Consider the following 25,511-nt stretch of genomic DNA (forward strand, 5'->3'; position numbering starts at 1 on the left):
ATATTTTTTGTGTGTAGAAAACATCACAATAAGATTATCGTTATATGGAAATAACAATAATTGAAGCATTTCCATTTTTCTTTCGGTGGGGGTTGAAGGTGAAACCTTTGAACTGTTTATCGGTCTATCACATAATTATACATGTTCACGTGATAGGAGGGCTTTTCCAATCATGTGATTGGTTAAAACCACCTGATAAATGTAGAATAGGGTCATCATCACGTGATTTTCACTAAACCTGAACCGTATCACAAGGAGAAGCCATTAGCTGAATATACTGTCGCCCAATGTCGAAGCTGCAAAATATAGTTCCAAAATCAAGTACGATTTCGTCGATTTCATGGCATTATATGAAATATTTTTTCATAAATTATATTTTTAAATATTTTTGTGATTACAATGGTGGAATTTAGCTGTTTTATAGCGAAAAAAACAATACTGCGGACGTATAATTCCCGCGCAGAAGGCTATGTGATTCGTTCGCTGAAATTTTGCTGGGGTTTTTGTCACATGTTCATTTCTCCTCTCACATGACCATCTTGTTTGGCCCCGTGATCAAACTTGTCTTCGCTTCCTGAAACTTTTGAAGAACTTCTCTGACCACATGGATATGTTAGATCAGGCACTCGACCCGAGGTAGGTGTTCGTAATTTTTGCTCAAACGTTTAGTTTTAGGCGGAAAATAGCCCAGAAGGAATGGATACCCTGTCGCCACCAGGGTGCTTGCTGGCGTCGCTTCAGATTTTAGGGTCAGTTAATTTCCGCGAGGATTCCCTCGCATTTAAAAGGTTGCCCGGGCTTGGATATTGTAATATACCTGGCAGAGAACATCTTTACAACAGTGCAGACACTATGCAGCAGTATATTTGATAGTAGTTTTGCTTCGCTTGCTGTAATGTGAAATGGAACAGGAGACATCTTTGGTCAGAATTTGCGTTGCTTCTCTTTCGCTAAATAGTGCGGGAAGAGATTTCAAATGTATGAACAGTCAGACACCAGACAACTTGGTGTGCACGTAACCATAGATAGGGTTTCACGCTTTGACCTTCGAAATATCAATCAGAGAATGTACTTCAACCATTTACTTTAAAAATAATGTATCACTCGCTTTGAATTACAATTTAATTTATTTTTGTTAATACCTTCTTATAATATGTGTGCGCGGCGTTTGGAAGAAATAGGGGCGGGACGGTGTCTCTCGGCTAGTATTACATGTAAAATATTCATGGTTCATAAAGTAAACATAAAATTCGAACTGTTTTGATTTCGATTGCATTCTACTCTGCCATGACTAACTATCTACTCTCGATATTCAATGAAGTCGATTGAGACAAGTTTTGAAACCAGTCATGTACAAGGAATGAGGATCGTGTAGTACAAGTTGTTTATAATTCAATAATTTATTTGCATTTTATTGACATTTTCTCAATGACATTGCATTCCCAATTATACGTATTTGTGTTCAGTGACAATAGATGCAACAGATATACTGAGACCCTCTCATTATTTTTTGCTCAATTTCAAATATCAAGATCGTTGATTTCACAATTCACATCAGTATTAACATGCAGTGGGAGACAAAACGGAGAAAAGTTTGCTTTGGCAAATAGCTTTCACAAGGAAAGTTTCAATAGTCCCGTTTTTTTTGGAGTAAATCTTATTTCACTCATTTATTTTGAAATTGATGACTGGAATTTCAGTTGAATTATCTGTGAATTTCAATAAAATGCAATTTATTTTTAAATCAAGAGTTTGCCTTGTACTACATGTAAAAACACGAGCGTTGTCAATTACAATCAGTACCACTGCAGTGACTATAACAGCAAGGCACTAAAATAGAGACCAAAAGGGGATTTCCGATGGGAGACCTACATATATTACATGATTTTGATAGAACTATCACAGTTACAGTCATCTTCTTATATGATGAATTCTCCAAGATAGGAGAATGTGACCCAGATGTGTAACAGTTAAAATTGTTAATGATTGAATCCCGGAACATGACTTTGACGTTAAAAAGTACAAATGGAGTTGATCCACATAGTCAAAATACATATTTCATGTAAGTGACAATTTGCTACATGCTTACAGAATATCACTATTATTGAATAAATGTGAAAATATGCAAAAAAATAATGGTGAACATTACCAGAACAGCCGTAAACCCAGATTCAAATTTGTTAATGAACACATTGGTACACTTTTTTAATGTCGATTAAAAATTCAAAAAGTCCAGGGCTGGAACTTAACAGTTGTAAAACCTGACATTGGGCAAGTAATTTAAATAAACTGGACTTTCTGGTTTGGGCAAGTGACAGCTCTTAATCAAATTTACATATTCAAGAAATTTTGTTAAATATGCTCTCATTTACTAAGTTTCAAGTCACTTAAGCAGGACACCAACAAGCTGAAAATTAATATGCAAGATGTCAACATTCAGCCATTGACAGTGATATCCAGCTGTTGTCTTTCTTCCCTCGGGAAATCTAATATCTCATTAATGTAAAACTTTCACTTGTTGCAACTGACTCCAAAGACACTAGATAATTATGCTAATGGGATATCTATTGATGGGCCTCCCCTTCACCTCTATGACTCCAACCCTGCGCTGGAATATTGGTGGACGAGTGGGTTGAGATCACTAAGACCAATGCTTATGGATTGTGACAATTGACATGAACGTTAATACAAATAAAACAAAAAATGTAAACAGACAAAAAAATTTGGGGCAAGCAGGTTTATTCATTGGGCAAGTAAAATTTCTGGACATTTGCCTGCAGGGCAAGTAAGTGAAACAATTAAGTTTGGGCCCTGAACTCTCAAGCCTCAAAAAAGTCTCCACGTAGGGAGAAATTCTCCTGATTTTTTTTTTTTTGGGGGGGGGGGGGGGGGGGGGGGGGGGGGGCGTTCGGTCTTTCTCCCAGTCTGGAGAAAATTCCCCTTTTTGTGTTATTTGCCTTGCTGTATATCTACCAACTGTCTTTTGAAAATTCAGTAATGATTTACAGGAACTTTGCTTTTGTAGTCTTATTTAATAGATTTGTGACAGACACACGTATTGCCATACAAGGGCATTTAATACTGTCCTTGGCACTTCCTTGTTTTCTGATCAAAGGGAAAGTTCTTGGTGAATCATTGTTATCTGAATAGAAAAAAGGGTACCAGCAGCAGTGTATACTTAGCTTATGTTCACACTTCTCATGCCTACCACAGTTTGCTAGATGTGTCCTGATTGGTCAGCTATAATGGCCATACACAGGCTATTCTCAGAGGGGATTTCTTAGGAGTTGGTAATCGGCCGTCGATAATAAGAGCTGACGCACGACAAACGTAATTCTTTCGTTTAGGGGGGGAGGGGGCAAAAGCTAATTTCGTTTTGTGTAAATCAAAATCGCATAAGGATTTTCTATTGTTTTGCGTCTACATGTATGCAGCGAGAACTCTAACTACCTTCACATTCATCGAGAACAGAATGACTACAAAATACGGAGGCAGAAAATACAATGAAAAGGCATGAAGGTGAAATAAAAACTCCACTTGTATGGTTTTTAGATGTGAAACATGTATGTGAAGCATTTTCCTACGTGCGAAATACATGTGCCTCTGGTATTTTTTCACGGGGCGTGCGGATCGGAGAGGTGCTTGTGGGTTTGTCAGAAATGGCATCATAATACGAAATTGATTTTGCACAAGAACTTTCGTTTTGAAGGGGGGAGGGAGGGGGTTTCAAGTAAAATGAAGGAATTACGTTTCTTGTGCATCAGTTATTATTATTATGCCCCTAACCCTCTGTTTGTCAGGCAATGTATTAATCAGTCAATGACCACACAAATGTATATTTTTTATTTAAAAATATACAAATTCTGTATTGTCATGTAAATTGTTGCTCCTCTGATTTCCAAACCTGTTGAGAACACTGGATTCCCTGTAGCAGCTAATCCAATGTAAAAATACAGTGAATTGGTGAGGGCAGTAGACAAAATGTAAGCTGATTTACAACCACTGTGTATTACATGGGATGAATCTTAATGGGGTTCATCTCTACAGGAAATGTTGATCAGACCGCCGAGGTACTCTTCTGGTACCTCCATGATCAGATACATGTAGAAGGGTTAGTTTGACGTCTGGAATATTTTTTTCAAAATAATTCATAATTGCAAATTTTGTTTTGTGTCACGCAAACTAGATTTGTGGTTTACAGTTTCATTAATATAATACACAGAAATTTGCTTATTTTCACTAATATCTAAAAAGGCTGAAAGCATTTTCTTCAGTGAAAGAAGTTGTTGAATCACTAAGTCTTTCATTGCATTTTAAAAATTGCATAGAAATTACATCGCAGTTTTCAAATATTTTAGCATAGTGTCACACTGTACAGATTGCTCAGCCAATAAGGATATACTTAATTTCATTCTGTTTTGGACCTAAGTAACCTTTCAAGGGAATGGTTCAGTCCAAAACCTATCATTTCCTGCGGCGGTACTCTCAAGTATATACCATATACTGAGCTTACATATACATGTACACTGTATGGGTTGGTGGGGTAGAGGCGAATACATTGTACATGTAGTTTATAATGGTGTACAGTACATATAATGTCTGTAATCTTTATAGCTTCCCTGTATACGTGCATGAAAATCTGATGCGTACAATGGACATAGGAGTGACCTCATGTCAGTCATTTCAAATATTGGAATTTCAAAGTAACCAGGTTCGGAATCACGAATTTTCTGCAATTTTGATGTTCAGTTTTGTTCAGCTATTTCAAACCTCTAATCTCCTTCAGTAAAACTTAAAACTGACATGCTAAATATTTCATTATTACTTGTACCTTTAATTACTCAAAGACATATACAAAATGTATCTATATCCATATAATAAATTTACATAAAAAACAGTGTATTAGTTGTTAAAATGTTGTTAATGACTTTTATAAAAATCAGAGGTACATGTAGGCAGCTAGAAGATTTAGCTTTTTGGCTTTTTCTGTGACAGCCTTGATAAGAGTATCCCATATTTGGACATGTTTCACTTCAATTTTGACATCAGTTTATGAAATATGTGGATGTATATAAACAGCTGTATGCATAGGTATTTACACACAGTACAGATTGTGATAAGAAATAATTCTGACATACATGTAGACCTGTGTGTTTGTTCGTAGTCTCCACTCAGCCGAAGTTAATGGGCCACTTATTGCCACAATTTATACAATTGATTTCTATTTAGGCTTGCTAATATTTTTGTGTGATCGATTTCAAAACCCTATTTTTTACATGTAATCAATGGGATCAGAGTTGAACACCAGATACAAGTATGTATGGATTGTGATAAGCAAGTGTGTCTCCATTTCTATGTGTGTCTCCATTTCTATGTGGATTTTTTTGAGGGAGAACAAAACCATTAATGAATTAATGGTTGCAAATCGTTTCTCATCACCTTTTGTGTTTTATCTCAGGCCAAAAGAAAAAAAAACTTGTTACTCTTCTGCAATTTATGTGGACTAGTGACATCATCATTCTTTCCATGCTTATGTGTGAAAAAATAGAATAAATGACACTGTTTTTTAATTGCAGAAATTATTTTATTTTGAACATCACTTTATGTACTGTACCGGTATAGTGATGAACAATGAATACGCCATTGTCATTTCTGCATGTCAGCATTATTGCAGCAAATTAATAGGTTGTTTTTAACAAATTTATGACGGCACTGAATGTATCATAGAGATCTACAATAAAGATCAGAGAGGCAGAGGACATGCATACAACTGATTCTCAATCTACATGTACCTGGTAGCAGTATCTGTGAAAATAGATCTATGTGATTGTGATACAAATGACATTTCTCAGACAAGCTGGAAACAATTATGCAAGGTGCTTTAAATAAAAATCTTCTTTGCCATCCATGTGCTGATAGATTTTCAGAGAAAATTAAGAAAAACAAAGACAATATTATCACTATTACAAATAAAAATGTTATTTTTCTGAAAGAAATTAAACTAAAATTTAGCTTATTTTAATTAACACTTGTGTTTTTTGTCTGTGTTTTTTCCCTGGCAGGCTGGTATGTTTTTCAAAAATCATAGGATGGCAAACAAAGAATTTTGAAATTTTCCTTAATCAAATTTTAATATCATTGTTCCCGTAACATGTTGCCCAGGTTTATTCAGAGCTGAAGGGTGTTTTCAAAACACAAGAATAATATGCAAGTTTTATTGATTGTGAAAAATGACTAGATGTAGGATAAGGACATGTTCATTATTCAATGTGTAATAATAATGACTTTACAGTAGGCTTCACTACTACATGCACTGTATACCCCTGACTACTAGACATATTATTTGGAGTTGTAAAAAGACAACTTAAAAACTAATTGTGACAGTTGGTATTTTTGGGTCAGAGGGGTTAATCAGAATTTATCACATACACATGTATTATATAAATTGGATCTGTACACTATAGGTTTAATTTAGAAATATCTAGAAATGTCTTTCAGTCAGCCTACATGTATGTGTATACCAGTGAGTGTTATTTGTGAAATTTTCTTGAATGAATTTGACTTGGAGGGTCCACTCAATGATGCCCTTCATTAACTGTAATTATTAATATCAATGGGAACCTAATTACATGTAGCATTAATTTCACTGAGTATCTGCAGTCTGTGTGTCGATGACGATAGCAAAGTCACAGTATAACCTATTGTGATTGAGTAAAATACCATCCCGTAACCAAACCTGAATAAATTTTAAGTCCATATTCAGAAGTAAGACATCCTGACAAGAATTTTCCTTTTATTATGAATCATCATGTGAAATATACATACAATGTGAAATTTAAAAAAAGGGGAAAAATACCAGTAAGAGGGGAAAATTATAGTACATAATCTCAGAAATATCTGATGCACAGCCCTTTGGATGCAATCACTTCTCAAGATTGTACCTCAAGATAAATTCATTTTCAAGTGTAATCTTAACTTGGAGTATTTGTGTTTGTCATCCAGTATTTATGAATGCTCTGTTTACCAGGTAGAATTAGAATTTAAACAGCAAATGTGTGTTCCCTAGGGGATGATAATTTCACAGCCTTCTATAAACATAATAGTTGTTGACTAGTGATATTATTCAAAGCTATGCTCCTGTGATGTGCAGCATTTTGATATTCAATCAAATTCAGTTTTAATACAACTTATGACTGGGAAGAAAAAATGCACATGTATAGCAAACGCCAGGCCATGTTTTACTGTACAAGTTCCACTTTTTCGTTGTACCGGTATATTAGTATTGACGGTCTTCAGTGTCATTGGAGAAATAGCATTATCACTTACATTGTAAATCATCCAATTTTTGTCTGTACACATGTATCTTGCGATAGATACTTGTTAACGTGGAAATCTTCACAATTCTGCTCCACCAAGATGACATTACTCTCTAGCTGGAAATAATATTACATGCACAGCATATATCGCATCCTGTTGAGAACCAAAACCATACCAATAATGTCTTTCCTAATCCGACCAATCTCATCTTGTAATTTGCTACTTTATTGAAGCCTTTGGTGTAGTTTTTTCCCCAACATTGAATTTAATTTGTTTTATTTTTGTTTTGTTTCAGTCAAGACAAAGGTGGACAAGAAACAGAAGAACAAGTTCAAATACAGACAGACGGTGGTTAGTATGTTTTTTAGACTTCAAAAAACTGCGTTTATAATGATGATATGCCACATGATTGCAATAATTACATGTGTATTTGAGTTTCATCTGCAAATCTTTCCATTTACAGTGCAGGGTACATATAGTAACAAACCGATTGTTTGTTGTGTCACATTTAAAATGAATTTATAATTCATCAAAATGATATCTTCCACATGTTTGTTTGTTGTTTCTTGGTTCCAACCATAATCACATTGAGAAGGTCACACTCAAATAGAGATGTACCAGTTTATGTTCATTACATGTATCTTGTTCTCATAGCTGTTTGGTTTGTGACCAGAACACTGCCCTCATACTGCTGTTTTGCAACATTTTGAGGGTGTTTAGTTTCAGTTTGGAGCATGACTCAGCATTGCATTCATGTCAGTAAAATTCACTAAGTCAATAAGCTTATTTGTAAGGCTCACTTTGCATACAGATCTGTCTCAGTGACCGAAAGCAAATAGTTCTTTTTTGAACTTGGTGATTTCAGGAAATGCATATACAGCAAAAAACAGGATGGTTGAACAGTCTCATATACATTACGTTTACTTTTTTGTACGTGGCACACAAGTTTTGTAGATAACATTGTAGATAAAAAGAACCGACTCATTTAAGTGTCTGGACTGAACACACAAGGGAATTGCTAAATTACTGAGTGTGTTGATAGTAGAGACTGAAGTTAATTAGTACAGCACTCTGGCTAAACAAACCATAAAACAATGTGTACCTACTGAAGCCAATCTGTTGTTGTAGACATATAAGGATAAACAGTGGAGTGGAGTGTACAGCAAAAAACGAGATGGATGAACAGTCTCATATACATTACGTTTACTTTTTTTGTACGAAACATACAAGTTCTTGTAGATAACATCGTAGATAAAAAGAACCGACTCATTTAAGTTCCTGGATAGACCACACAAGGGAGTGCTAAATTACTTGTCGTGTTGATAGTAGAGACCAAAGTTAATTAGGACAGCACTCTGGCACTCTGGCAAACCATAAGACGTACTGATGCCAAGCTGTTTTTATAGACACACAAGAATAAACAGTGGAGTAAAGTGTCACTTAGACGTCTGTCAAGTTTTACTTCTTAGAAAATGCATGCCCTTCAACTCAATACATGAAAGCCAATATGTTGTGTGGTATCCATGGCTCGGTGTTTTCATTAAAAGTCTTTTTATTAAAACTTGCATATGACAGAATAAAAACCAGTATTCAAAAGACATTTCTGTCTGACATGTGGTAATCGCTGCTTCATTCATTCCTCTCAGAGTCTCACTATGTATCCATGTGTCTCGCAAAAAATCCTAATCAGCATTTGTCTGCATTCATTGTATCATGTTTCGTCTACCTAGAGTGTTGACATAGACCGACAGCAAGCTGTTTAGATATCATCAACATGATAAGTATTTCGGCACCTCCGTATCCAAACACTCAAATGAGTCGGTTCTTCTTATCTACAATGTTATCAACAGAACTTGTGAGGGACGTACAAAAAAGTAAACGTAATGTATATGAGACTGTCCAACCATCCTGTTTTTTGCTGTATGTACATCATTACATGTACAACGTAGGTGTATATGTATGATCTAGCCCACATTTAAAACTAAAAAAATCTAACAGCCGCTGGTTTATAATCTACAAACTGTATGGAAGGAAATTTGACATAAGGTATTTTCACATATGTAAGAATTTGTTTGTGGTTAAACTGGGTTAACTCGGGTCAAAGGTCACACGAGGGCAGTTGACACATGCAATTGTGCAGTCTGATTTATTGGTTGTTCCAAGGTACAAGGAACATTTGTATTGAGTAGACTGTCATGAGTTCAATTTACCGGTATTTGTACTTCAAAGAGCTGAAAATATTGTTATAAATACAACAGTAGTTACTATACTTGTAAATTATATCTCTGCAGTTTGAAAGATTTTTTCCTCATTTCATGATGTATTTGTTTTGGAAAAGTTATACAAATAATTTCAAGTTTAAAAGCTCAAGCATTAATCAGAAAAGGAATTTTACACAAATAACAGTGGGTTGATGTGTTATGTCGCGGTCTCCTGTAAGCTGTTCAATAAATTTTGCAGTAAAACAGAAAACACTATATCGGTATGCAATGTCAGATACCTGTATGTATATATACATTTACATGTGGTAAATGGATTGATGTCCTCAGAAGTCAGACTCTGACTGTGGTAAAGGATGGTTAGCCTAGATCAGCCTGAGTGCCATCAAACTGTGACCTGTTGCTACTTTTCTAAAATTCTACATGCAAGTTTAATTGTCTAGTAAATGATGTAGATTCTTTCAAAATTCCTAAGTTGTAAAAATTTAAGCGTAGAATTACATTTCAAGTGTGGGTGTCATATATATTTAAGTACAGTAGCAATAGTAACATTATTAGAAGTTAAACGCACATGTTTTCATGCATAATATATTTCCATAATATATTTATGGCATGTTTTGATGTCAGACACACACATACCTTAGGTGTACATATATGTTTGTATGTATTTTTCACTTCAGTGTAATGTTGGCAAGACTTTATTGTCAGTACGTAGTTCTTGTTGGTGAAATATCACAAGATACTGTACATGTATACTGTACAATGTACCTTTAAATTATATTGTTTGATTTGAAAGAAAGTATCTGCTGAAAATAAGCTAAATAAATACTCATACATTCTTAATACATACAACCCCCTCAGAAACATTGCATGTACATGTACATCAAAGAAATTGGAAAACCATGGGCAAACCAAGCTTATATTAGTTTACTTAGTTTTTGTGTGATGATTGACAGGTGATCAAGTTGTCAACGCTACGTCAGATGAACAGACAGCAGCAGCCATTGCAAGTGTAACTGGACAAGTACCTGCCAACTTAACTGATCCAAGCAATCTACAGGTAAGAGCAAACAATTGATTTTCTTCTGCATGCCACAACATTGATGTCAGTATCTGTGAGTGTTCTGAAACCATGTTCTGAAATGATAAAAATAATAATAACAAAAATGATCATGTAATAAATGCACTCCACAAATGTCTTAGTGTTCTGTACACAACAGTTTAAAAAGATATGAAAAGAAAGCTAAAACTGCAAAACAGTCATTACGTGTACAATTTAGTAAAAAGGTGTGTCTTCAAACTACTTTTACAAAATCCAGCATTTCTGACACGACTTTCTGATGGCAGTGTATTCCACAGCGAGGGAGCACATACAGAAAAAGCTCTTTGACCGTAAGACTTATTTAAATAACCACGAGGAAGAGCTACACACAATTTCTCAGAAGACTGCAGATCTCTTGTTGGTACAATCTGTAATTACAATTGTTTGTGAAACGAGGGCGTACATTTTTGCTTTTCAGAGATGGCTGGGATTACTGCAACTTCATGTTTGATTAAATGATGATGAAGCTTGCATATGTAATGCATGTTTAGGGGCAAAGAAACCACTTGTCAACTAATTTATTTATTTTAGCCAGCTAGCAATTGGTCAAGTTAAAGGTATACAGTCACCTGTAATCTAAATATGTACATATATGGTCAAAGGGGCGTTCCTTGGTATTCAAAATGCCCATGTAAGGGTGCTTTTTAAAAGCGGCCACCCGCTTAAAATCTGTGATTGGTTAGATTTTCTCTTTCCATGGTAACTGTGGCAAAATTGGAACAGGTGACAGTATACCTTTAAGCAGTAAATCAAAATCAAAGAGTGTTACAGTAGTGCTAACAGGGGTCTGACATTTGTATTTCTCTCACTAGTACCAATTCCGAACAGACAGCAATGGTCAAAGTCAGGTGACATACAGAGTTGTACAGGTCGCTGAAGGAGAAAGTGGCAGCAATAGTGGAGCTGTCAATGTCGTCACGACAACATCATTTCCACAGGGTCAACAAACTGTCACACAGGTAAGGCAGCTTACTGCAGCTCTACCAGTTGATCCTGAAACTTAGCCCTGTCACACCTGTTTCCTTCACTCTTTGAACCTAGTTTGGAGAGGGTAGTTGGACAAAGTGGTGAAATGCTGCATTATGTCAGCGGGTCAGGGGATCAGGGTTCAAAGGTTAACATACTGTAATATGTGTGTATGTTCTGTCCTTGTCAAAAACAACAGAGAGTCTGCTAGGTCATTTTTGATGAAATAGCAATATAAAGGCATGTCTCGTACCAATCTTGTGTGGCTCTGACCAAATGATAAATGAAATGATCTATAGAACCATTTTCCATTACTCTGCCTTCAAATTATAATTAGTCCCCACGGACACCGTCCGGGGGGACTTATAGGTTTGGTCATGTCCGTGCGTGCGTGCGTGCGTCCGTCGTCCGTCCGTCCGTGCGTGCGTCCGTCCGTTCACGCAGATATCTCTGAGATGCCTGGAGCGATTTCATTCAAACTTGGTACAAGGATTACTTCATATGTCATACAGATGCACGTCAATTTGTTTCTGATACGATCCAATATGGCCGCCAGGCGGCCATTTTATTACGATTTTTTCATGTACAGAGCCAAAACTTAGGCATGTTCCAACCGATTTTATTCAAAGTTGGTACAAGGACATTGACCGATGTCATACAGATGCACGTCAATTTGTTTTGTGATACGATCCAATATGGCCGCCAGGCGGCCATTTTATTACGATTTTTCATGTACAGAGCCATTACTCAGGCATGTTTCGACCGATTTTATTCAGAGTTGGTACAAGGACATTGACCAATGTCATAGATATGCACATCAATTTGTTTTGTGATACGATCCAATATGGCCGCCAGGCGGCCATTTTATTACGATTTTTTCATGTACAGAGCCATTACTCAGGCATGTTTCGACCGATTTTATTCAGAGTTGGTACAAGGACATTGACCAATGTCATAGATATGCACATCAATTTGTTTTGTGATATGATCCAAAATGGCCGCCAGGCGGCCATTTTATTATGATTTTTTCATGTACAGAGCCATTACTCAGGCATGTTTCGACCGATTTTATTCAGAGTTGGTACAAGGACATTGACCAATGTCATAGATATGCACGTCAATTTGTTTTGTGATATGATCCAATATGGCTGCCAGGCGGCCATTTTATTACGTTTGTTTCATGTACAGAGCCATAACTCAGGCACGTTTCAACAGATTTTATTCAAAGTTGGTACAAGCTTATTGACAAATGTCATAGCTGTGCATGGCAATTTGTTTTGTGATACGATCCAAAATGGCCGCCAGGCGGCCATTTTATTACGATTTTTTCATGTACAGAGCCATAACTCAGGCACATCTCAACCGATTTTTTTCAAAGTTGGTACAAGGACATTGATCTATGTCATACATATGTACGTCAATCTGTTTTGTGATACGATCCAATATGGCCGCCAGGCGGCCATTTTATTACGATTTTTCATGTACAGAGCCATTTCTCAGGCATATCCGCATGTTTCGACCAATTTATTCAAAGTCTGTACAAGGACATCGACCAATGTCATAGCTATGCACATCAATTTGTTTTTGTGATGCGATCCAATATGGCCACTGTGCGACCATTTTGTTACGATTTTTTTCATGTCCTGAACCATAACTCAGACATGTATCAAGCGAATTCATTCAAAAGTATTTTTATCACAGACCTAATGAAGAGGACTCTATCCTCTCTGAGGACCTGTAATCAAAATACCCATTAACAAGTGGGGACTGTGTCATCAACGATGACTTGTCTTCAAAGTGTAGTAAGTTAAGCCATCTGAAATGATCACGAACATGTCAGTGATTTCATAATGGATGTAATGATATATACTGAAAATCAGGGCATTATGTACCGGCACACAGGAGAAGATCTCTGCCAATACGTTGTCGTTCAGACTTCATAATGAGATAATTAGCTGCAACACGAAAACCTACCAATAAGTCAATATATGACAATTTTGTTCATGAAATGACTCATCACATGATAAATTTAGAGCTGTTCTGTTGTGAGGGCCAAATATGTTACTACATGTGAAATATAGGATGCAATGAGGATGAAATGTGATTGTGGTATGCACGAAGTGTCTACATTTTATCTGAAGACGAATCATTTCGCATGAAGACTAAGGGTGTTGTTGTGAAGGCCAGTACCCCAGTACTAAGATTTACTCAGATACCCTGAGAGTTGGGAACTCATGTTACATGAATGCAATTCCATCATTCCAACATTATTTACCTGTGTGCCCAAACCTGACTCAGCAGTTCTGATGTGACATGGTATATTTTTGACATCTACACTTTCAGCAAGCAGTAATACAAAGTCCATTCAGTAATGGAAGCAGTCCTACCCCTGAAAGCCAGTCAGGTGAGACCCGATTTACATACTTCCCTGCACAGACGCAAGTCTCCGATGCTACCACTGCACAGACAGAGGGCTCCCTTGCACAAGGCGCTTCTGCGGGAGGTAATTCATCTTTTAGTTGCTTTTAGTTGCTTGTTTCAGCCCTCAGACCAGGCCTTGATGATAAACATACATCTTTGTGCCTGTAAGGCGTTTGTTTGTTTTTCCAACTTATTCATTTTCCTTTTTGTTTGTTATTTTGTTTATTTATGTATATTCAGTTTATTTTCGATAGAATTATACAAGTTACAACTGTCTTGTTGCTTGAAATATAGCATATGAATTTTGACAGAATACATGTCCATGATAAAAGCTTCTGTCTATATTGTATTAAATTTGTTTGAATGGTTATATAACCCTCTCCACCCCTTCATTATGGAATGTCCCAATTCTTCATAGTGGGATGATACCACTATGTAATCAGATAGGGGTGAAAGGGTATGATTTTCTCTGTTGGCTCTAACACCATATACAGAGGAAAGCTTTGACATCAATGTGATTTAGGCCTGGTCTGTTGCATGTTCTAGAAGTTGCATGTGAAAATCTGTGTAGCTGAGCTAGTACAGCAAATATTTTTAAACAAATGAGTGAAATGTAATGAATGCTAGTGTAGTACTTTTTGTAAAATCTCTGATTTCAGCTGCATTTCTGTGTGTACTGCATATTTCATGTTAGACTTCCAACACATTCACTGCTTGAACATCTCCCATTTTTGAATCAATCAAAATTTTCAGCAATGATCATTGACGAATGTCTGCCGTTCTCTGCCATTCCATATACAAACATATTTCATATGAATTACTTCACATCATACTGTGTTCTAGCCACAAAATCGTAGCTTGAGGTTTTGACTTGGGTTTTGGGTTGAACATCCTGGTTTTGCTGTCCAGCCCACAACCCCAGCCAAAATCTTGAGCTACTGTGTTGCAGCTACGGTATCTACGTTCTAGAATGCTTGTACAATGTCAAATCTGTCTGGACACTTTTCAAACTCTCAGACCTTTTCACAAAGCAATTTAGCTGCAGCTGTTATCAATTGTTTTTTACTACAGTTGTTACAATAATTTGTAAGTTTCTAACTCAGTTTTTATGTCGTTGAACATGTATAATTGCTGAATGTTTATAATGAGCATTTACATTAGACAAAGTTTATCACTATTGCCTTAGTGCATGTTGCATAGAAATACTGCATGGCTATCTCCAAGCAGAATCGTCTCCTTGAAGTTCTCTGTCTTTTGTTAGTGGTCTGCATAATCCAGGAACAGTTTTCTGAGCCCCTTCACTCAATGAACTGTTGTCATTTGAACAGTTCAGTCATACATTTCTGTGATGACTTTGGGATAAAACATGGAAGATTTCTGATTGCCTGTACACAATACAGCCATATCAAACGTTGATATTTTACTAGCCAGTGAATGAAATATCAAACAAAGTATAAGAATGAAAAAGATAATCACACAAGGAATATATTGTCTGTCAATCTTTTCTATGTACATTCATATATAAATATTGGTTTTATCGGTGAAACCAGGTGTGTCATTTCCAGAACCATGATGAAAGGACTATGTTCATATGAAACAGCAGTCACATGGTTAAACTATAAACTGAAAATAGAAACCAGTTCATTCTTAATCTTACTCTTATCCACATACCATCCTCTCATCATGTCTTTAATGACATGACACCAAAAGAAGACAGAATGAGGCAGATTTATAAAAAAAGTGTACATCTTTTTCAGTTGGTCAATTTTATGTGATGATGTCACCACAGGATGTGCTTGCCAGTGGTGCACAGAGATCCATTGCACCAAGAACACAGCAATTTAGTCCGTAAGTACCCGACTAATATTTTCACGCACATTTTTTTTTTGTAGACACAAAGATTCATTCATCTATGGCTACTTCCCCATCAACTGCAAGCCAAACCACAACTGAAGGTGCCATGTTTAAATATCTGTTCTCCAACAAAACCATGTTTGAACCAATCATATTGTGCAGTTGCGTTTATCGACAATACATTTGGGTTAGGAGATTGCCTGCCTCTTTCCCATAGTGGATGATAATACTACTTGTTATTAGGTAACAAGACTTGATATATTAGCTGTGACAACACTTTGCAAGTTTGAGACGCATGCCAAGTCAGTGGTGGGGGCGTGGGGGTTACTTCATCATTGAGTTGACAGTGGTAGCTTACACTGCACCTTCAGTCATGGTTGGGGTTGTAGTTTGCATTGCACAGTTCCTTTATCATCTCTGTGTGAATTGTCATTTCTTCACCTTTGAACTTTTGTCATAATCCTCAAAATTGGGCAAAAAATATCACACTTTCTAAACATTAGTGTCCTTGGCGCAATAAATCTTGTACAATTGCACTTGATTTGGACCATAACAGTAGTGACGACACAAGATACCTGCACTCAATCAACAACATGGCATAACTCACACAGTTAAAATTTCCATCCAGTAACTTTCCTTATCATAGAGGAAATTGACATCATCACCTACAGTTTCATTCAGATAGTTTCATTTGAGAAGGATGCCAAGGGTTTGAGTGACAAAATATAGTTTTATGCAGTAAAGTAGAAACTCAATAGAGGCTTTAAATGACTGTGTAAATCAATCATATCACCGTGTCCAAAATTTCATTGCTACATCACAAAACGTTTAATGCGAAATTTACTTTTATAAAGTAAGTCACACCCAGTGTCCTGGAATACACATGCATACTAGTATTTTCAATTCCATGAAGTCATCCTTCCAATCCATAGCCTTAACCAAAGAGTATAGAGTTGTGAATGTTTGCTTAATCATGACATTTGATTCATGTGTGTACACTTATTTTGATCAAACTATAGTACCTGTCAAGTTTTGCAAGCTCCTGAAAAGTCCTTGAATTTTAAAACCTTCTGGAAAGTCTTCAAAAGTCCAGGAAAATGATAAGCCATTCACTGGTTTTTGAAATCCCAATCCACAGTGTTTTGAAATCACATTTGATCTGTCATGATTTGTGAAAACTGTACGTACAGTGATATGTAAAAATGATGTACTGTAAAAAGTGATACACTGAAAATGGTATTTGGGACCTTAACAAGTCCTGTTACATCGATGAAAAAAAGTCCTTAAATTTTAAGTGGCTTTGAGAGTATGTGGACCCTGTATATTACATTAACAATATCAGTATAGAGCACTTGCATAGTGTATCTTCTGCTTGCTGTCTCAATATTACAGGACAGTAACAGTAGCTTGTAACCTTAAGGGATTTTTTTAACTATTTTTGTTTTGTATGTCAACTACAGTTTCTTGTTATACTCCCAAAGCATGTTGAAACACTTCCCTTCTAAAAGTATTATCAATGCATTTTTAAACAAATTATTGTTTTTTGCTGTATTTCAGAGGTAAGATAGATGGACCGAGGACAGCCAGGGATGAAAGGAGGCGAGCTACTCACAATGAGGTAGAGAGGCGAAGGAGAGATAAAATTAACAACTGGATTGTCAAACTTTCAAAAATTGTACCAGAATGTGCTCAGGATCATTCCAAACAGGGACAGGTGAGTTTATTATGATCTTTTCAATTCCACCCAGCAGTAAAGTTTAAAAGGCCAGTAGCAGTAGCTGTAATTTTTGATGATTTTTTGTCACCAAAATATTTTCTAGGTTAGACAGACAGTAACAGGGTAACATTTGATATACTACCAGTATTTTTATTCCAGAAAACAAGAACACTTTCGGTTTTCTTCACTACAAATTATGTTGATGGAGACAAGAAAGTGTTAGCCTTATCAATATTATGTGGTGTATGTGACTTTGCAATGTTTGTCGATAACTGAATGCTAGTTAAGCCGTAAATTCATTTATCAAAACTCAGTTTGGACAATAATGGTTCATGCTACAGAGAGCATTGGCAAGCTGAATGCAACACTTTTTGACATGATTTTTGAAGTGGAAGAAGAAACTCTGTTACAAACAGGAAAATGTTCTAGGAAAATACATCAAAAGCTACATGTACTGGAGTTTTAAGGAAGGGATTAATTCACAGAATGACATCCAATAAAATTGTAACTGTTTGAATTTTAGGAGATTTTGAATAAGAATTCCTCTTTGACAACACAATTTATGTGTTATTTTGGTAGATTTAACTTTTCATTAGAGGAAAACCCCACCCACTAATATTGTATTAAATGCCTGAAAGATTCAAAACTTTTGATAAAACTTTCCTCAAGAAAACTTGAAAACATTAGGGGTTACCGTACAAAGTTTTTTATATTAGGGAAATAAATTACAATTAATTCACCAAAATTTGAAATCCAAACTCCTGTGCCTACTATTTATGGCAAAAATAAATATTTGATTTTTCAGAAAGATAACCTTGGGAAAAGTGCACCAAAATGTTTAGTAGACAGAGTGGTACTGCATATGTGTCTTTCTTATTCCTGATATGTATTCCAAATTTTGTTTGAGAGATCATGAATGTCATTCCTGTGACATATCATCCTTTTGGTCATATTTTTTTCAAAATATTTGTCTGTTTAGAGCAATTAGTCTTCAACCTGTTCACCCCTTTTCCTTGTAATTAGGTCCACGCTAAATATCGATGACAATAAGTTTGGACCAAACCACAATGGTGAAAGGGGTTGAAGATCATCTTCCATTACATTTTATTCCTTTTTTTACCAGTACCATTCATGTTTTCAGTTCTTGTTACATATGCAATATTTGTTGACAGTAGTATGTGTATGAGGACGGTGTACTTCCTTTATTTGTGACATTTTATCCTTACAATGCTAGAACCACTCACATATTTATCAGGCCTCTGTATCTTCACAGAGCAAAGGAGGAATCCTGGCGAAAACGTGCGACTACATCCACGAATTACGCACGGCCAACGCCAGAATGGCAGAGAGTCTGAAAGAAACGGAGAGGTTGTCGGTGGACGCGGAACTGCTCCGACAGCAAGTAGAAGAATACAAACAGGAAAACGCCCTTTTGCGAGCACAGCTACAGCAACACGGAATTGAAGCAGTAGTCTCAACAAGTACCAGCTGAGTGATATCCCTTGAAAATATGAAAGACTGATTGTGATTGGCTGTTATATTTTCAAGATGATTCCTGATAGGTGGACATTAATACTGACAGCCAATCCTGGTCATAGTTTATCTGTATATAGATATTGCTTTGGACTGTAAAACTGGACCAAACTTGTAGCTTGCCACGCTAATGTACCAGGTATTCACACTTTGGTTATGTCTTATTTTATTTTACGCAGTATTTTAAATCTTTTCTTCTCATCAATTTATTTTCTTCAAGATATCGTTAATGTCAAACTGTATCTAGCAATGTCGTCCAGTGCGTCACAAATTTTTACAAGGGAACCAACTTTGTACAGATCACAGTGATAGAATCATGAGAAGCTTTTCTCTCTGTAGTTTGCATTTAACAGGTCATTGTTTCAGTACCAGAGATACGCTATCCTTGACTGATTTTACCAATTGCTACACAGATTTGTTTGTTTTCCCTTGTATGTAGATTGCTTTGATCTGTTGAGATAATGCAGATGTTTTTCAAAGCAGAATCAACTGGTTGATACATTGATGTTCAGAATGGAATGAATTTTTTTTCAAACCAGACTTTGTGTTAAGTGTTGTCCTCGGTGCCCTAAATTTTATTATGTGATGCGATGCAAATACACAGCATTATCCTCAGTACCCTCTTTTAACCCTCATCCTGCCAATCATGTGTCACCATCAAGTCAAGTTGGTTAAAGCTGTGAAGCATAACAGGTCCCATACGATGCTTTCTTTAACAATAAATTGAACATCAAAGGCCCCTGAAAACAGAGATTCTGTAGACATGATTTGCATGGGTTAAAGCTGTTGTAATGTATGAAGCCAAGTAGGTGCAGATAAGACTGAATTAGGCTCAATACGGCTTTTTACTGACTTGGCAGGTGGAAAAAGATACTGTCTGGCAGGTAAAGGGTTAAATGTGTTATTGTACCGCTAATGGTCAATATTTGACTTAGCAAATATGTGCAAATCTCACTAGACGGATAAAAAAGTAATGTTTTCAGAGAAGTTTAAATTATGATTGCCCACCAAACGTTTATTTCTGACTAGCAGGACTTTGTCCCTCTAGGCTAAACACTTTCTTAACCCAGTTTGGGTACAGCACGGTGCAGTCTTGCTGTTTCAAGTGAATGGTGTCATTTAGTATAAAACACGCCATCAATCACACCAACTTAAAATAAAATGTAGTTAAAAATGAATGTCAGAATCTTAGGGTTGTGCACTGAAACCATACTCTTTCAACAAATTCTGACATTTCGCCAATTATTTCAGGGTCAAATATTGGTCATTTGCATCAAAATAAGATGTATGAAATTTTTACAAATAGACAGTTTTACTTTTAATGAATGCTTCAAGTTTTGAATGTACATACTGATAATGATAATGCTTGACCAAAGCAATTTTTCTTAACTTGAACTCTGCATTACTTGTAATAGTATACAATTGGGATGTAAATCGCAGGAGAATTCAAACCCGTGATGTATAGGGTTCAGTGTTCTCCACAACTTTGAAAAACACATGCACAATAAATTTTCATAACAATGTATAATTTGCTTATCCTTTTGTTGTGGAAATATATCCTTTCCTATACTTAGTAACATAAAAATAGATTGCCCCAACCAGGGAGACCCCCGGTGTAGTGCCCCAAGAGCTGTACTTATATACCAAGATACATCTTATATCCTGTTATATGTGTATATTTCAGTGACCTGAAGTAACTCGCTGATCCATGAAGGAATTATACATGGCTTCAGAGCTCTGAAAAAAAGGGCAGATCGTCCATGTAGCCGACACGAACACGAAGTGTCTGTTACCGGCTACCAAAAACTATGAAAAATAGTAACGAATGAGCTACAAATCACTATCAGTTTTAAGTTGCAGGTAGAATAAGTCTGTGCCTTTGTAAAAAATACTATAAAAATAGTAGAAAGTGAAGAACCAGCTGAAAGTTAGTTGAGGAGACCTTGACCGCATATCATTTGCATCTCATTGTCGGCTACATGGACTGTGTGCCGTAAAAAGCACTGTTCTAGGTGGCAGGTTGTGTAACTAAATAAATTAAGCTGCAGGATTGCAACATCGAACTCTGCTTCTGGAAATCCTAACAAATTGTTGTCAGTGTTGCATGTGTGGCTGTTGGTGGAGCCTGAGCCATTACAATGTCTTTTCCAGTATTCACTGAAGCAGTGACAGTGGCCAATGCAGTTGTTTTAAGTGTTCTTGCATGCGTTTTTTCCAAAAATGTGATCTGTGTTTACGGATAAATTGTTTATTTTTTCCATATTCAGTAGACTTCTAACATCAACATTACTTGTGAACACCTCTACTGTTTATAGCGATTCAACATCAGCAGAGACAGCTGAGGTCTTGTTGGGATGGATCCAAGAACATTAGTGTCTTGACCAGTTTTCAATCGCAGTTGAGCAACTCACAAAATGAGCATTGAAGTGCACTGTACGGTTAAGCTTTCTCATTGCCACTGTCATTGATAATCTTTGACTTGTTAGTGTCAGAATTATTGTTATATGTTGGATGTCTTTAAAGTAAAACCCTCTACTCTCTTTTACACTGAAATACCCAGGGCACACATACAGCTTATTCAGTGTGTTAAAGGTATACAGTCACCTGTAGTCTAAATATGCCCATATACGGTATGGTAAAAGGGGCTTTCCTTGGCATTCAAAATGCCCATTAAATGGTGCTGTTTTTAAAATTCGGACACCCACTTAAAATTCTGTGCTTGGTTAGATTTTCTCTTTCCATGGTAACAGTGGCAAAATTGGAACACGTGACAGTATACCTTTAATGATGTAGTATAATGTGTTGTGTGTACATTAGGTTAGCCCATTAGGAATTTTTTCATAAATTTATGAAATGAAGTCAGCTGGCAGTAATTTTAAAATATCCTGTGACCCTTGTTTAGTTGAAGCAATATGTAGGTAATGAAACTTGAAAAACTTTGTTGATGTGTAATAATATAGAATTTGGCAGTTCCTTTGATAAATGCAACATGACTGCCCACAAGGAGCATTTTGAAATTTGTTTACGGATGTTGAGCGGTTTTGCACGAAATTCAGGCTCTGGATTCTCTCGCATTGTCTGATTACGTGCTGTGCATTGCTCCCTCCATCCATATGCTTGATCAAACTATAGATGGCAGTCTCCTAGCCTAACTGCTCCTTGTGATCAAATCACAGATTGACCATTTCAATTTGTAGGGATGTCTAAACTGCTTCATTTCTAAATCTGTGGTGCTGACAATAGAAAAATGAAACAGAGTGAAATGAACCAACATACATCAGTAGATACTCCTTTACTTGGAGTAGAAAATTTGTCCTCATCAAATGAAATGTTTTATGTAGCCATGCTGTGAAAACCATTCCATGGAGTTATCATAGACTGCAATTAGGGACAGCAGTTGTAACTTTTGAAGATTTTTTCACTTTTGTGTCAATTGCAAGCTCTCGTTATACTCCCCAAAGCATGTTTGCAAACATCCACTATCCAGCTTGCCAATACAGCATCTCTACATATAAAATGTACTGGTGTTGTTTAAATCGTAATTTGAGTCCAGACCAGAGTTCATTTGTAAATGATAAAAATGTAGTTCACACATGTACAGGCTAAGTTGACAAACTGAATATTGAGTTTCTCAACATGCTGGCGGGAGTAGAACAAGAAACTGTTATTGAAATTCAAAACAAAAATAATGAAAAAAATCATTAACAGTATCTTCATTCAGTAAAATTTGTAGTGTAAGTTTAAACCATATATGTTCCTGTATGACATTGGTGTACTGTGACAGACACACACACACACATAACGGTACACAACAAGTACAGTCAGATACCACCAATTTTGATACCACCCTCAATAATGAAGCCATATTGGTTTCTGTAGGGTGAAAGGAGCCATGTGTATTAAACAGCAAAAGGAAGTTGAGACTGATATTCTTATTTATTATGGTTGTCAACAATGGTGGATAGTAGGATAACATTCATTCTAGGGCCATCATAGTATTCCTGAGTACAGAAAAAAATTCTACGACCTGAGCTAGTTCTTTCTTTACCGATGGTGTTGTAGCATTTCCTTCAGGAGTTCACTCAATGTCACTGTATCATTTGAGAAGTACTGGAGCATTTTGTGTTTTTTTTTTCATTTGCGAGAGCAATCTTCAAGTAATTGTAAGATATATTTTCAACACGAAGTCTTGTTTGTTAGCATTACAATGGCACATCTTGTGCAATGAATACACAGTCAGTGAATATCAAATCCAATGACAATTCTTCAGAATTTTTTAATGACATAAATTGTCAGATATGTGGTCATTGTTTTCTCATTATTTTAAATAAAAATTGTGACATTTTACTTTTCACATTTAAATGACATTTGGACTGACGTGTTATTGATTATAATTTAACCTGTACCCTAGTCCCCGGTAAACAGGTCCACTCTCACCATTGTAAACAATGGATGTGGACCAAAGCATGCATGGTGTTTGAGTGTTTAAAAGTACATTGGTCAATTTAAATGTGTGTGGGCCTCCTCTTTGTTCATAAATTATACTCGTAAGCTGTTCAGCCAACATTTTCTATATTTTCGTTGTTTCACTAGTTCCTTGACTGTGTACTCTGTACTATAAAAAACGTTGCCAAAGTTTGACCAACTTCTTCACCAAAATCCCAAAATTCCTACCAACCTCCTCGCCAACAGAGGTGACAATGGACATAGAACACAAGAGTAACATCCAGAGCAGTACCATGACTGAGTGACAGAAAATCATAAACTGGTACCCGCTATGCAGCCCTGGGAAGCCTAACAAATAAAGTCTGCTTCTGTTCTCTCATCCATTGTGACATGTACATGGAGGGCAGAAACAGCCTTAGCCATCATTGGTGGTAAACAAAACTGAACGACACTCAGATAGATTTGTTGTTTTTCATATATTGTTTACAATACCATTGTCATCGTAAATATATGAATTAGAAGGCTACAGTCAAAGTTCCCCAACATCACCTTGTTTAATTGTATCATGACATCTTCAAATACGCTTTCTATACATGGAGGCTTACCTCATAGGGATACAATTTTCTAACAGGATCCCACTGTATCGTGATCTTGTACATGTACTTTCAACAACAACATCAAAGCAAAAATCATCAATAAGTCTTACTGATATTCTAAGATCATCAACATGACTGCATTTCATTGTTCTTTTGTTGAATTTGGTTGGGAGTGGAACTTTCAGGTGAAAGCAAATCATAATCATTGCAATCAATGCAGAGCGAAAAATCCCCCTTGCCCAGGCAAACATTTACCGCCAGGGGTCTTTTATGTTTTATCATGTCAGTATCTCCAAAGAGTTCCTAATGCAGGGAGGGGGAGGGGGATGCACTGCCTCAGGTCAGATATGTAGACATATGTAAAATGATTTTAATCCCCGCTTTCGACTTTGGACCAAGACATTGTTGACAGAATGTTTACTTTAGATCCCCAGTATTCACTCTTGCATGTATAACCTCAAAAAGAAAATACATAGGTATCTGGCCAAAATTGTAGACGTTTGACAAAATTTGACCCCTCCAATCAACAGAAAATTGCAAAATTTATGGTGTGAACTGTCCAGGCTACACTTGATGTCCCCATCCCCTCTCTCTTGGACTTTTAATCTCACCTAATAACAGTAGTAGTAGTACAGCTATTAAAGTGTATGCATGTTCCAGCATATTGCTCTGTATAGTAGTAGAGAAAAGTTTGTTGCCCCTCAGCACAGCGCAGCCAACGGCAGAAACATGCTCACCACATAGGCATTGCGCCTTTTACTTGCAGAAATGAAAGAATATGTTATTCTACTGTTGTCGTTATTTTGAATCTTCGAAAAGGAATTTGTGTGAGAATCCTTTTAGAAAAACATAGCCAAACAGAGATGTGGCCTCGCATATGTCGCAATATCAAGATAAAATGGCATTTGATCGGTTGAGCTTCCTTTCTATTCTGCACAACTTTTAAAAAATCATTAAAACGGGCCAGGCACAACAGGGTTATCTTTCCAGTACGCTCTGCGGTACTTTGCATGGAATTGCGCCTTTTTGCCTGACATACACCTATACTCTTGTTTTTGTTGGTTTTGTTTTTTTCGGGGGGGGGGGGGGCGCCGCATCTCACATTTACAGATCGAGATCGACCATCGACCAGAGATAGAAAGCTCGGATCGATACAAACTGTTTGCCTGCCCTAGTTGTGCCGCTGGCTGCGCTGTTCAGTGGTGAGTTCAAGTGAGGCCAGTCCAGCTGGCCGGGTAGAGAACCACCCAACCTGATAAAGTGTATTGTTATTACACTACACCGGATTTCCATAGGTCTCCGTTTTTGCCACCATCCCCTCACTACAGACAGAGACATGG

General features: G+C 36.6%; 1 protein-coding gene across 2 annotated transcripts; it reads left to right on the forward strand.

The window, feature by feature from the left end:
- The first annotated feature begins 479 nt into the window (after positions 1-479).
- LOC139126430 (upstream stimulatory factor 2-like) lies at positions 480-20,282 on the forward strand. 2 transcript variants are annotated; one of them, XM_070692489.1, is made up of 8 exons: positions 480-636; positions 7,613-7,668; positions 10,493-10,596; positions 11,451-11,597; positions 13,948-14,107; positions 15,783-15,873; positions 17,437-17,593; positions 18,852-20,282. In XM_070692489.1, the coding sequence occupies exons 1-8, from the start codon at positions 605-607 to the stop codon at positions 19,086-19,088; spliced, it is 984 nt and encodes a 327-aa protein (XP_070548590.1). In that variant the 5' UTR covers positions 480-604; the 3' UTR covers positions 19,089-20,282. The 2 variants fall into 2 exon arrangements, with proteins under 2 accessions (XP_070548590.1, XP_070548591.1); XM_070692490.1 differs by having other exon boundaries at positions 18,870-19,260.
- Positions 20,283-25,511: the final 5,229 nt, after the last annotated feature.

Source organism: Ptychodera flava (genome assembly GCF_041260155.1).
Source record: "Ptychodera flava strain L36383 chromosome 3 unlocalized genomic scaffold, AS_Pfla_20210202 Scaffold_27__1_contigs__length_13241970_pilon, whole genome shotgun sequence".
Classification (NCBI taxonomy): domain Eukaryota; kingdom Metazoa; phylum Hemichordata; class Enteropneusta; family Ptychoderidae; genus Ptychodera; species Ptychodera flava.